General features: G+C 41.9%; 1 protein-coding gene across 15 annotated transcripts in view; it reads right to left on the reverse strand.

Annotated features, from left to right (window-relative positions):
• The window catches only part of ARHGEF9 (Cdc42 guanine nucleotide exchange factor 9), a 206,214-nt gene that overhangs the window by 36,854 nt on the left and 155,908 nt on the right, over positions 1-13,452 (reverse strand). For all 15 annotated transcript variants that reach the window (XM_025989027.2, XM_072744020.1, XM_072744028.1 and 12 more), the window contains one exon: positions 2,598-2,729. In XM_025989027.2, coding sequence (XP_025844812.1) covers positions 2,598-2,729 — 132 coding nt within the window. The remainder of the gene's footprint in view (positions 1-2,597; positions 2,730-13,452) is intronic.

Consider the following 13,452-nt stretch of genomic DNA (forward strand, 5'->3'; position numbering starts at 1 on the left):
ATTTGTTTATTTATTTATGATAGACATAGAGAGAAAGAGAGGCAGAGACACAGGAGGAGGGAGAAGCAGGCTCCATGCCGGGAGCCTGACGCGGGACTCGATCCCGGGACTCCAGGATCGCGCCCTGGGCCAAAGGCAGGCGCCAAACCGCTGAGCCACCCAGGGATCCCCTTTAAAGTCTTTCCTCTTTAAAGAGGCGCCCTAGTTACTGCCCACTCCTAGCCTTGAGCACCATGAGTTCTCTCTCCAGAGCCTGAGAAAGGCACATGGGGCTAGGACTGGGCTTATGTTTCTCATTATTGCATTCCAGCATCTAGAGTACCTTCATAATAACAAAATAATAAGAGGACGTCTGGGTGGCTCAGCAGTTGAGCATCTGCCTTCGGCTCAGGGCGTGATCCCTGGGTTCCGGGATCGAATCCAGCATTGGGCTCCCTGCAGGGAGCCTGCTTCTCCCTCTGCCTATGTCTCTGCCTTCTCTCTGTTTCCCTCATGAATAAAATAAACAAAAAAATAATAACAGCAACAACAATGGCAACAGTTGACTCTTAGCATTTATCATATGCTAGGCACTATTCCAAATGCTTTGGATTTCCGCCCAACCAGCTTTATTGAGGTATAATTGACAAATAAAGATTTTATATATTTAAAGCATATAATGTGATATTTGATATATGTATACATTGTAAAATCATCACCACAATCAAGATAATTAACATATATATCATCTCACACAGTTACTTATTTTTGTGATGAGAACACTTAAGTTCTAATTTCTTAGCAAATTTCAAGTATACAATACAGTATTGTTAGCTATTGGCATCATATTGTGCATTTGCTCTCCAAAACTTATTCATTTTGCATGATGAAAAGTTTTCACCCTTTAACCAATATCTCTCCATTTCCCCAAATCCCCACCAGTCCTTGGAAACCACCATTCTATTCTTTGCCTTTATGACTTCAACTGATTTAGATTCCACAAGAAAGTGAAATCATACGGTATTTGCCTTTCTCTATTTTATTTTATTTAGCATAATGTCCTCCAGGTTAATCCATATTGTCACAAATGACAGGAGCTACTCTTTTTTTTTAAGGCTGAATAATATTCCACAGTGTGTGTATGTCTGTGTGTGCATGAGTGTATGTGTTGTGTGTCACATTTTCTTTATGCATCCATCCCTTGGCAGCTAAATGCTTTGCATTTATTAACTTAAATAATCTTCCCAACAATCCTACAAGGTAGGTACCATTATAATCCCATTTTATGAGGAATTATAGACATAGAACAGTTACGAATCTTACTCAGGAACAAAAGCTACCAAATGGTTGAGTTGGGCTTTGAATCCAGACTATCTGGCTCTAAAATCTGTGCTTGTTTAACCACTGTATATACTGTCTCCCAATAAAGATTTGCTGAATGAATGAATAGTAACACCAAATATACAGCAATAAAATCCATTGCTAACATTTACTAAGTACTTACTGTGTGCCAGGCACTGCAACTGTATTGTTTCATTTAACTCTTAAAACCTCTCTTCTATGTAGATACCATTATGATTTCCATTTTGCAAATGAGATGATATTAGACACAGAAAATTTCCCCACAGTCACATAGCTCATGGAAAAAAAGATAATTGGTGGCCTTTTGTCTGGCCCTAGAAGCCATGCTCTTCACACTATACTTCACTGTTTCCCACTACCTCAGGTATTCCTCCTCAAAGCCTCCAGAGATAAATTCTATCATCAGCCTGATTTGGTACTGAGGAAAATAAGGACATGACCTTGACCTTAAAAAAACTGATTCAAGGTTAGAGATAGTAGAGTCTAGGACTCAGGTGTTCTGGTTTCAAATCCCCATCTCTTTTCTGCTCCATCCCCAATCTCTGTTGCTATTGTTGCATTTCTGAGTCCCAAATGGTACATCCTCCAAGTCTGGGCCATTAATGCAAGAAAAAATGGCACAAAAGCCCAAAGTTCCTGGAATAGGAGAAGTTTTCTCTCCAGCATTATTATACTCTATTTAGTTCCTGATCCTCCCAGAATACAATTAAACCAACATAAATAACTAGTAGTTGTGACACATAGGACAACAGAGTATGTCTAGACTGGTATAATTAAAAACAAAGGATACAGGGAAAAAGCTGTTTGGGACAGCTTCAGAGCTGTAGGAACATTAGTGGGTGACTGAGGAGAGAGGAAAGGGGATCTCCACTCTTCCTCAGAAAAAAAGGAAAGGAAAAAAAAGGAAAAATTTTCCAAAGCAGCAAAATAATTTCCAGTGTAATCATCTCAGGAAGAAAATAACAAAACACATACATAACTAAAATAACAGGGCAATGAGATGCATAGTAGAGACAGCCTTTGTGGGTGACAAGAAGAAAGAGAACAAAGAGTCTTATTCTAGATTTTTTTAAAAGAAAATTGACAAAGAGGGAAATCAGCAAAAGTTTAAGAATGGATCACAAAATTAGAAGCCACTGGCATCTTTTCCCATCTACTATAATAACTACCTCATTGGGAATTGGGAATGATGGAGAGGGAGGGGCTGACGTTCCTGAGGTGCCCATCTCCCTCAGGAAAGAAGAGTTTGGGGTTACCTTCTTGCAGAGGACCATCTGGTGGTCAAACAGGAAGAAGACCCGCTGCTGGTTGCGGCCATAGGGCTGGTAGATCCAGGCCATTTCCCCAGTGTAGATCAGCTCCGAGCTCCTGTCTAGGATGTCCTCACCCTGGGAAGAACATGTGATAGTGAGAGGCAGCCAGGCAGGAAGGATTGCCCTGTCACTTGCCTGGAAGCACCTAAAGCTGGGTACATACTAGGGCAGGAGGAGTACAGAAAAGGCCAGGTGGGGAAAGAAGGATAGAGAGAAGGACTCCTGGGAATCCTTAAAAGGCCCTGTGAGCTGGAAAGACTCATGGTCTTGTTTACTCTCAGGCCAAATGAACCCTACCACCCAGGACTGCTATAGTCTCTATGCTAGCTTCTCTTTAGCCTCCTACAAGCACCAAGGCTCATTCTGGTTCTATGAGGTTCATTCTTATATTCATTCTCATTCTCTCTCTCTCTCTCTCTCTCTCTCTCCCTTCCTCACTTTTCTCTATGATTTTTCTCTTTCTGTATCAGTCCTTCATCCCAGATCTCATCTCTTAGTTCCTTTTTTATACCTGAAGAGTAAACCCAAGCAAATAATAGAAGTCTCTCAGCTTCCCAAATGAGTAAAAAAGGGGACAGGGGAGAGCAAGAAGGAGATAATGATTGAGGGAGAAAAAGAGAATATATTCACTCTCTTGAATTTTTTCTTCTCCTCTCAGTTCACTAAAATATATTGATTAAATAGGAAACTTCACAACTACATGATTCTTTGATCTGTAATTCATAGCCTGAGACTACTTCCTCTCCTTACTACATAGTCAGACGAAAAAAGTACGAACATATCTGACTAGCTAATTCAGTTCTACAGAGTTACCAAGGCCTCCTTTTCACAGTAACTCTGCTAGGTCACAGATATGTGGGGATGTATGTAATATGCCAAGCAGACTTGGCCCCTGTTCTCAAGGAGCTTATGGTTAGTGGAGGAAACTAATGTAGGTGTGCACAAAATTCATGGGACAGGAGGCAAACCACACCAAAACCCTGGGCACAGGGCTGTGTGTTCCAGAATCTATATGAAGATACGGATAAAAATCAGTGGTCTAAGACTCAGGAGAATTAAAATTAGCACCTATAGGGGTGCCTGGGTGGCTCAGTCAGTTGACCATCTGACTCTTAATTTTGGCTCAGATCATGTTCTCAGGGCTGTAAGACTGGGTTCCGGGTTGTGAGTCTGCTTGAGATTCTCTCTCTCCCTCTGCCACCCCTTCTCCTCCTCTCTAAAAAATATATTAGCACCTATATGCATCAGACATTGTGCTATATACTTTCACTCTATCTCTTCTGAGACACACAAAAATACTGGGAGGTAGATAGTCTTACTCTCATTTTATAGCGCAAGGTAGAGAGATGTCAAATGATCAGCTAAGATCATCCAGCTCATTATATTGATATCCATGACACAGACCCAATTCTGTGGCTCCAGAAAGTATACTCACTCTTGCCACTACATTATGTTGTCTCTAGGCTAGTCGGTCCCTTCCTTTCTCTGGGTCTCAGTTTTTCCAGATGTTATTTTAATTTTAATTTTCTTTATTGGAGTTCAATTTGCCAGCATATAGCATAACATCCAGGACTCATCCAGCCAAGTGCCCCCCTTGTTGCCCATCACCCAGTATCCCCAACCTCCCGCTCACTTCCAATTCCACTACCCCTTGTTCATTTCCCAGAGTTAGGTGACTCTCAGGTGTTGTCACCCTCACGGATATTTTCACTCATTTTCTCTCCTTTCCCTTTATTCCCTTTCACTAATTTTTATATTCCCCAAATGAATGAGACCATATAATGTTTGTCCTTTTCTGATTGGGTTATTTCACTCAGCAAAATACCTGCCAGGTCCTTCCACATCAAAGGAAATAGTGGATATTTGACGTTTCTAATGGCTGAGTAATATTCCATTGCATACATATACCACATCTTATTTATCCATTAATCTTTCGATGGGCACCGAGGATCCTTCCACAGTTTGACTATTGTGGATATTGCTGCTATAAACATTGGGGTGCAGGTGTCCCAGTGCTTCACTGCATCTGTATCTTTTGGATAAATCCCCAGCAGTGCAATTGCTGGGTCGTAGGGCAGATCTATTTTTAACTCTGTGAAGAATCTCCACACAGTTTTCCAGAGTGGCTGCACCAGTTCACATTCGCACCAACAGTGCAAGAGGGTTCCCCTTTCTCCGCATCCTCTCCAACATTTGTGGTTTCCTGCCTTGTTAATTTTCCCCATTCTCACTGGGGTGAGGTGGTATATCATTGTTGTTTTGATTTGTATTTCCCTGATGGCAAGAGATGTGGAGCATTTTCTCATGTGCGTGTTGGCCATGTCTATGTCTCCCTCTGTGAGATTTCTGTTCATGTATTTTGCCCATTTCATGATTGGATTGTTTCTTTCTTAGCTGTTGAGTTTAGTAAGTTCTTTATAGATCTTGGAAACTAGCCCTTTGTCTGATACGTCATTTGCAAATATCTTCTCCAATTCTGTAGGTTGTCTTTGAGTTTTGTTGACTGTTTCTTCTGCTGTGCAGAAGCTTTTTATCTTGATGAAGTGCCAATAATTCATTTTTGCCTTTATTTCTCTTGCCTTCATGGATGTCTCTTGCAAGAAGTTGCTGTGGCCAAGTTCAAAAAGGGTGTTGCCTGTGCTCTCCTCTAGGATTTTGATGGAATCTTGTCTCACATTTAGATCTTTCATCCATTTTGAGTTTATCTCTGTATATGGTGTAAGACAATGGTCTAGTTTCATTCTTCTACACGTGGCTGTCCAGTTTTCCCAGCACCATTTATTGAAGAGACTGCCCTATTTCCAGTGGATACTCCTTCCTGCTTTGTCAAATACTAGTTGACCATAAAGTTGAGGGTCCACTTCTGGGTTCTCTATTCTGTTCCATTGATCTCAGACATGACTTTGTGCCAGTAACACACTGTCTTCATGACCACAGCTTTGTAGTACAACAAGAAATCTGGCACTGTGATGTCCCAGCTCTGGTTTTCTTTTTAAATATTCCCCTGGCTATTCAGGGTCTTTACTGATTCCACACAAATCTTAAGGCAATTTGTTCCAACTCTCTGAAGAAAGTCCATGGTATTTTGATAGGAATTGCATTAAATGTGTAAATTGCCCTGGGTAGCATAAAGATTTTCACAATATTAATTCTTCCAATCCATGAGCATGGAATATTTTTCCATCTCTTTGTGTCTTCCTCAATTTCTTTCAGAAATCTTCTGTAGTTTTTAGGGTATAGATCCTTTACTTCTTTGGTTAGGTTTATTCCTGACATTCTTATGCTTTTCGGTGCAATTGTAAATGGGATTGACTCCTTAATTTCTGTTTCTTCAGTCTCATTCTTAGTGTATAGGAAAGCTACTGATTTCTGGGCATTGATTTTGTATCCTGCCACACTGCTGAATTGCTGCATGAGTTCTAGCAATCTTGGGGTGGAGACTTTTGGGTTTTCTAAGTACAGTACCATGTCATCTGCAAAGAGGTAGGGTTTGACTTCTTCTTTGCCAATTTGAATGCCTTTTATTTCTTTTTGTTGCCTGATTGCTGAGGCTAGGATTTCTAGTACTATATTGAATAGCAGTGGTGAGAGTAGACATCCCTGTCTTGTTCCTGATCTAGGGGAAAGGCTCCCAGTGCTTCCCCATTGAGAATGATATTTGCCGTGGGCTTTTCGTAATTGGCTTTTAAGATTCTGAGGAATGTTCCCTCTATCCCTACACTCTGAAGAGTTTTAATCCGCAATGGATGCTGTCTTTTGTCAAAAGCTTTCTCTGCATCTATTGAGAAGATCTTATGGTTCTTGTTTTTTCTCTTGCTGATATGATCAATCACATTGATTGCTTTATGAGTGTTGAACCAGCCTTGCATCCCGGGGATATTTCTCACATGGGCATGATGAATAATCTTCTTAACGTACTGTTGGATCCTACTGGCTAGTGTTTGTTGAGAATTTTTGCATCTGTATTCATCGGGGATATTGGTCTATAATTCTCCTTTTTGGTGGGGTCTTTGGTTTTGGAATGAAGGTGATGCTGGCCTCATAGAACCAGTTTGGAAGTACTCCATCTCTTTCTATCTTTCTGAACAGCTTTAGTAGAATAGGTATGATTTCTTCTTTAAATGTTTGAAAGAATTCCCCTGGGAAGCCATCTGGCCCTGGACTTCTGTGTCTTGGGAGGTTTTTGATGACTGCTTCAATTTCCTCCCTGGTTATTGGCCTGTTCAGATTTTTTATTTCTTCCAGTTCCAGTTTGGGTAGTTTGTGGTTTTCCAGAAATGTGTCCATTTCTTCTAGATTGCCTAATTTCTTGACATATAGCTGCTCATAATAGGTTTTTAAGATTGTTTGTATTTCCTTGGTATTGGTGGTGATCTCTCCTTTCTCATTCATGATTTTATTAATTTGAGTCTTTTCTGTCTTCCTTTTAATAATTCTGGCTAATGGTTTATCTATCTTATTAATTCTTTCAAAGAACCAACTGCTGGTTTTGTTAATCTGTTCCTCAGGTCTTCTGGTCTCTATTTCATTGAGTTCTGTTCAAATCTTTATTAACTCTTCTTCTGCTGGGTGTATGATCTATTTGCTGTTTTTTTTCCCCCAGCTCCTTTAGGTGCAAGGTTAGCTTTTGTATTTGAGTTCTTTCCAGTTTTTGGATGGATGCTTGTATTGTGATGTATTTCTCACTCAGGACTGCTTTTGCTGTATGCCACAGATTTTGAACAGTTGTATCTTCATTCTCATTAGTTTCCATGAATCTTTTTAATTCTTCCCTAATTTCCTGGTCTACCCTTTTGTCTTTGAGCAGGATGGTCCTTAACCTCCACGTGTTTGAAATTCTTCCAAACTTCTTCTTCTGACTGAGTTCTACTTTCAAAGCATTATGGTCTGAAAATATGCAGGGGACAATCCCAATATTTGGTATTGGTTTAGACCTGATTTGTGACCCAGTATGTGGTCTATTCTGGAGAAAGTTCCATGTGCACTTGAGAAGAATGTATATTCAGTTGCGTTTGGATGTAAAGTTCTGTAATATCTGTGAAATCCATCTAGTCCAGTGTATCATTTAAAGCTCTTGTTTCTTTGAAGATGTTGTACTTAGAAGTCCTGTCGATTGTAGAAAGTGCTATATTCAAGTCACCAAGTAGAAGTGTATTATTATCTAAGTATGTCTTTTTAATTGATTGATATATTTGGCAGCTCCCACATTCGGGGCATAAATATTGATGATTGTTAGGTCCTCTTGTTAGATAGGTCATTTAAGTATTATATAGTGTCCCTCTTCATCTCTTACTACAGTCTTTGGGATAAACTTTAATTTATCTGGTATAAGGATGGCTACCCCTGCTTTCTTTTGAGGACCATTTGAATGGTAAATGGTTCTCCAACCTTTTATTTTCAGGCTGTAGGTGTCCTTATGTCTAAAATGAGTCTCTTATAGATAGCAAATAGATGGGTCTTGATTTTTTATCCAGTCTGAAATCCTACACCTTTTGATGGGATCATTAAGCCCATTCACGTTCAGAGTTACTATTGAAAGATATGAGTTTAGTGTCATCATGATACCTATTCAGTCCCTGTTTCTGTGGATTGTTTCCTTGGACTTCCTCTTTCGTTTGCAGGTTCCACCTTAGTATTTCTTGCAGAGCTGGTTTGGTGGTCACATATTCTTGCAGTTTCTGCCTATCTTGGAAGATCCTTCTCCCCATAAATGTTAGGGATCTCTTGTCTCTTGCTGCTTTAAGGATCTTCTCTTTATCTTTGGAATTTGCAAATTTCACTATTAAATGTCGAGGTGTTGAGCAGTTTTTATTGATGTTGGGGGGGGGGAGATCTATCTCCTGGATTTGAATGCCTGTTTCCCTTCCCAAGTTAGGGAAGTTCTCAGCTACAGTTTGTTCAAATACAGTTTCTGGACCTCTGTCCCTTTCAGCACCCTCAGGAACCCCAATTAAACATAGATTTTTCCTTCTCAGGCTGTCCTTTATTTCCCTTATCCTATCCTCATGTTCTTTTAATTGTTTTTCTCTTTTCTCTTTAGTTTCCTTCCTTGCTATCAACTTGTCTTCTATGTCACTCACTCCTTCTTCTACCTCATTAACCCTCATCGTTAGGACCTCCCATTTGGATTGTATCTCATTTAGTTGATTTTTAATTTCGGCATAATTAGATCTAAATTCTGCAGTCATGAAGTCTCTTGAATCCATTTTGCTTTTTTCTAGAGCCACCAGTAGCTTTATAATAGTGCTTCTGAATTGGCTTTCTGACATTGAAGTGAAATCCAAATTTTGTAATCTGTGGGAGAGAGTACTGTTTCTGATTCTTTCTTTTGTGGTGTTTCCTTCTAGTCATTTTGCTTAGTGTAGAGTGGTGAAAAACAAGTTGTACTGGAAAAAGGAGAAAAAGACAGAAAAAAGGGGAAAAAAGAAGAAAGGGGGGAACAAATAGAAAACAAGAAACAAGGGGGGGGGGGGTATCCTCTGATTCTATATACTGTAAATCCCTTGATTTCCCCTGGAACTTTCCCGTGCTGCTTGGTCAATAACTTGCTTTTATCTTGTCCTTCTAGCTGGTGCTCTGGGGGTGGGGCCTGCTGTGTTGATTCTCAGGTGTGTGTACCTGGGGGAGCTGCCCAGCCCCCTGCCAGGGGCAGGGCTCAGTGGGAGCTGTTTTTCCTGTGAGTCCCCTGCTCAGTCCCAGGTACAAGGTGACACTAGGAGGAACAACAGTGGTGGCGGCCAGCTCTCCAACTCTGGAGTCAGCTCCCGTAGCAACTACCAGAGCTGTCAGTCCGCAGGGGCCTGGATGCTCCAGGGGGCGGGGAGTCCCGATCTGCACAGGTAGGGGCTGCCCGGCAGGAGGAGCACCCTTGCTGTCCTTTGTCCTCCTGCTCTCTGCCTGTCCTGGGGGGGAGCGCCGGATCCTGGGTTGTGTCCCCAGCACCCTGGGCTCTGGGGCCTGCACCACTGTAATCATCCTCTGGGGGGCCGGCAGCCCCCTCCTGTAGCCGCCGCCTGAGCTGCCACCTGAGCTGCTCCCGGGCCCTGCCGGGTGGGGCTCCAGCCCTTTAGGGAGCTAGGCCCACACTGTGTGGCACACTCTCCCCTGGGGCACAGTTCCACTCTTAGTGCCCCTGGGAGCCTGAGGGCATCCCTGCCTCTCCTGGGATCCTGCCTGAGCTCCCTGCCGGTGCCTTTCCATCCGGGAAGATTGGTAAAGCTCCAGCTTCTCCAGGCCTGGGCTTTCCTGTCCTGGGGGCACTTGCCCCCAGCCTTAGCCCGGATCCTCACGGGGGCCCCTCCCCCTTGGATGCTTTTTTATTTCTTTATTTTTTTTCCTTCTTCCTACCTTGATAGAAGCGCAAACTCTTCTCACTGAAGCATTCCAGCTGTTCTCTCTTTAAATCTCAGACCGAATTCATAGGTTTTCAGGATGATTTGAAAGTTATCTAGGTAAGTTGGTGGGAACAGGTGACTTGGGGACCCTACTCTTCCACCATCTTGCCTCTACCAAACTTTTCCAGTTTTTTCAGATGTTAAATGTGGTATATGAGGATGATCTCCAAGGTCCTAGCCCTGATACTCCATGTTAATATCTTAGCCTTGTACCCAAAAGTTTCAAGTCAAGATTAGAGATGGAGATCCCTGCATCTTCCTAGAAATAATCACAACAGCCTAGACATGGCAATGGGCCAAAGAGGGGTAGCTGGAAATGGCATTCTTGAGAATACCACTTTTTGCAGTCTATGGGGTGAGAAGGAAAAGGGGAGCTCAGTAGAAATATTTTTTTAATAATATAACCTCAAAAAGAAAGCTCAGAGATACTACTGTGACTTCAATGGATACTACTGTGACTCCATTTCAGGGGTACCTTGGAACTTGAGTAACCATTCATTCCTGCGGGGCCCACATACTAACACAGAACTTCTGGGAGAGCAAGCTCTCAGGGTGAGGAATTTGTGTGGGCTTTCCTGTTAGACGCATGGGAAGCTGAGAATGGTTCCAGTCTGCCATGTCCCACCCTGAGGCAGGACAGAAATATGTGCCACAGTCCATTTTGAATATGTATAAAGTGAATAAAAGCCATAAAAACAGGCCAATGCCAAAGAAACTTGGCTAAGATGATTTGCTTTTAGGATAACTTTTAAAGTTATAACCACTGTACCAGTCAGAAACATTCTTATTTTAAGTACTTGGCACACATAACTCCACCAAGAAGGGAAGGAATAGAGGAAGGGGAAGGGGAAATGGAAGGGGAAGAAGGGAAGGGAAGGGAAGGGAAGGGAAGGGAAGGGAAGGGAACGGAAGGGAAGGAAAGGGAAGGGAAGGTACTTTAGCTCTTAAAAAGATGTTTTTGCAGGTTTTTGGGTATTACACAAGCAGGCTTTTATGGGAGGGGTGCCACCACAATCATATATAGTCAAATTCTTAAACATGAGCAGCAAATTTGGGCTCCTGATAAAAATCTCCAGGGGAAAAAAAGGTTAAACAGAAGCTGCCAGGGATATAGTCCTTATCCCTTTCTTTCAAGTGGATCTAATGAGTTTGAAGGGCAGCAATGTGACAGCTCAATCAAACATCAGCATCAGAGAAATTAGAAATGTAAATTTCCCTGAAATTATAGTCCATGGGAACAGGCTCTTCTCCCTATTGTTCCCCTAAGATGCTCTAATGTATTGATTATCACTTAGAGGTGTGGGTGATACTTTCACTCATCCATGTATTTTTTTAGGAATCCTAGGAGGTAGGACAGAGGAGGTACTTCATGAAGTCCAGTCCTCATAGAGGGGCAGGGAACAGGGATGATAACTGGAGTTGAAAAAAAATCCCTGAATATTTATGGAATTAATTGAGGCAGGGTCAGGTCTGAATATAATACAAGGCTTCCTACTCTCTAGCAAGATGTTCTGAATTATTGAGTAGGTACCAATTACCTGTATGCTATCAACCCTCAACCGTCTTTCACAATTCCTCTTCAAAGGAGATTAAGCTCTGAAGATTTCCCCTATGACTCTTCTTTTTAGTTTGACAAATTAAGCTTAAATTATTATGTAGATGCTTTGAAAACCACCGTATTTGTTCAAACATCTAGGGGAGGGAAAGAAATCATTTTTCTTGATTTGCAAGGCTTGTCCAAAGCAGCCCTCAGCAAGCCGGCAGGACCTCTCTCGGCTTGTGCAACTGCTTGGACAGGTAGAACATACAGAGAACCTATACCAGGGAACCAGTGAGGTTTGGCCACTTATGTCAATAGCTAGCAAGCCATGGAGTGGACATATCCTATTGCCTTCTGGGGGGTGGTCCTCTAGCATTCAACAACCTCTAGTCATACTAGGATTTGGATATTCCCCCAAAGGAAGTCTTGCTGCCTTGCTTAGATATGGACTTTACTGCCTTTACTGCCAAAACAAGTCCCTGTAGTATCACAAAGAAAAGAAAATGGGCTGTGGGAAGCAGAACGTTTAAAGAAGATGTTGTGTAGCAGCAGTGAAAAGAATACCACAGAGAGAACCTGGAAATCAGATTAAAATTTTAGCTTTATGGTCTTGGTAAGGAATGAACTTCTCAGACTTTCACTATCGTTATAATGAGTATGTGTGTGTGTACATGCACACACGTGCACGCAGGTGTATACATGCACATTTGCATGACCATGGCCAGAATTGTTGATGGGAAGGGTAGTCCCTTAAAAGCCCTGGTGACTGACATTCTAGAAGTCTTGAAGGCTAGATATGACAAACATGACACTTTAGGTCTGTCCTCTGAAATGTACCCATCAGGATTCGCTGGAGAAAAGCTTCCAAGAAGACAACTCTTCTAGAGCTAGTAAGTTCCACAGTGACCCCAGAGTCTGAAAAGGGAACCATGAGGAATTTTTCTTCTTACCAAACTAGACAAAGAAGGACTTCACCAAGCAGCAAGGTGTCAGGGTTGTACATATGGGCTTGGTTGAGATTAGAAGACCAATCAATCATGCTAACAAAGGAGGCAGAGAGTAACTGTTCTCCCATCAATCCTGGCTCAAAATTGCCTTTTTGTTTCCTACCTCCCCATGTCTAGAAAAACACACTTGAAATTCCGTTTTAGGTGCTGAGTCTTTAAATCATAGTTCAGTGCTTTCAAGTTTGGTATTAATGAGACTCCCTGGATAGGCCAAGGAATTTCAAACTTGTTGGTCCTCTATGGCTCCAGCTTCAATGACTGGAAGCCCAGAGGATATAGAGGAATTAGAAGATCTAGGCATTGAGAAGAGGAAAGATGTTCCAGGGAATATGAAGACAACTACTGCTGGGTACCTCCTTTTACAGAGAACCCTGCAGGGATAGAGAGAAAGGGGCCTGCTAATTAGCCACAATTTCAGACTGCCTTAGAGTTGATGGGCTTGCTAGAGGTGATTTGGTCTAGCCTTCTGCTTCTGATCAGGCAACTAGCCAAAGTAAGCCAGAAACAAGGGAAGGAGGAACCATGATTCCCTAATAAGTTTGGGCCAGTGTTGGTTTCCTGTTATGAGCAACAGAATCTCTTAATATAGATGCATTCTTCTCTCTTCATCTCAAACAATCACTGCTGTTTTCTTATGGGGACATTATCCTTCAAATAAGACTAAAAAGTATAGCAAAAACTCAGAATTTTGGTCTTTTCCAGTCATTTACATTAAGAAAGATCAGAAGTAGTAGAAACAAGGAAAGATAATTTTTTTCTAGATTTTGGTAAAATAGCTGTTTGCAAGAATGGTGCTGGTATCCCAGGTGGCTCAGCGGTTTAGTGCCGCCTTTGGCCCAGGGCTTGATCCTGGGGAC

The sequence above is a fragment of the Vulpes vulpes genome, chromosome X (assembly GCF_048418805.1).
Source record: "Vulpes vulpes isolate BD-2025 chromosome X, VulVul3, whole genome shotgun sequence".
In the NCBI taxonomy this organism is placed as follows: domain Eukaryota; kingdom Metazoa; phylum Chordata; class Mammalia; order Carnivora; family Canidae; genus Vulpes; species Vulpes vulpes.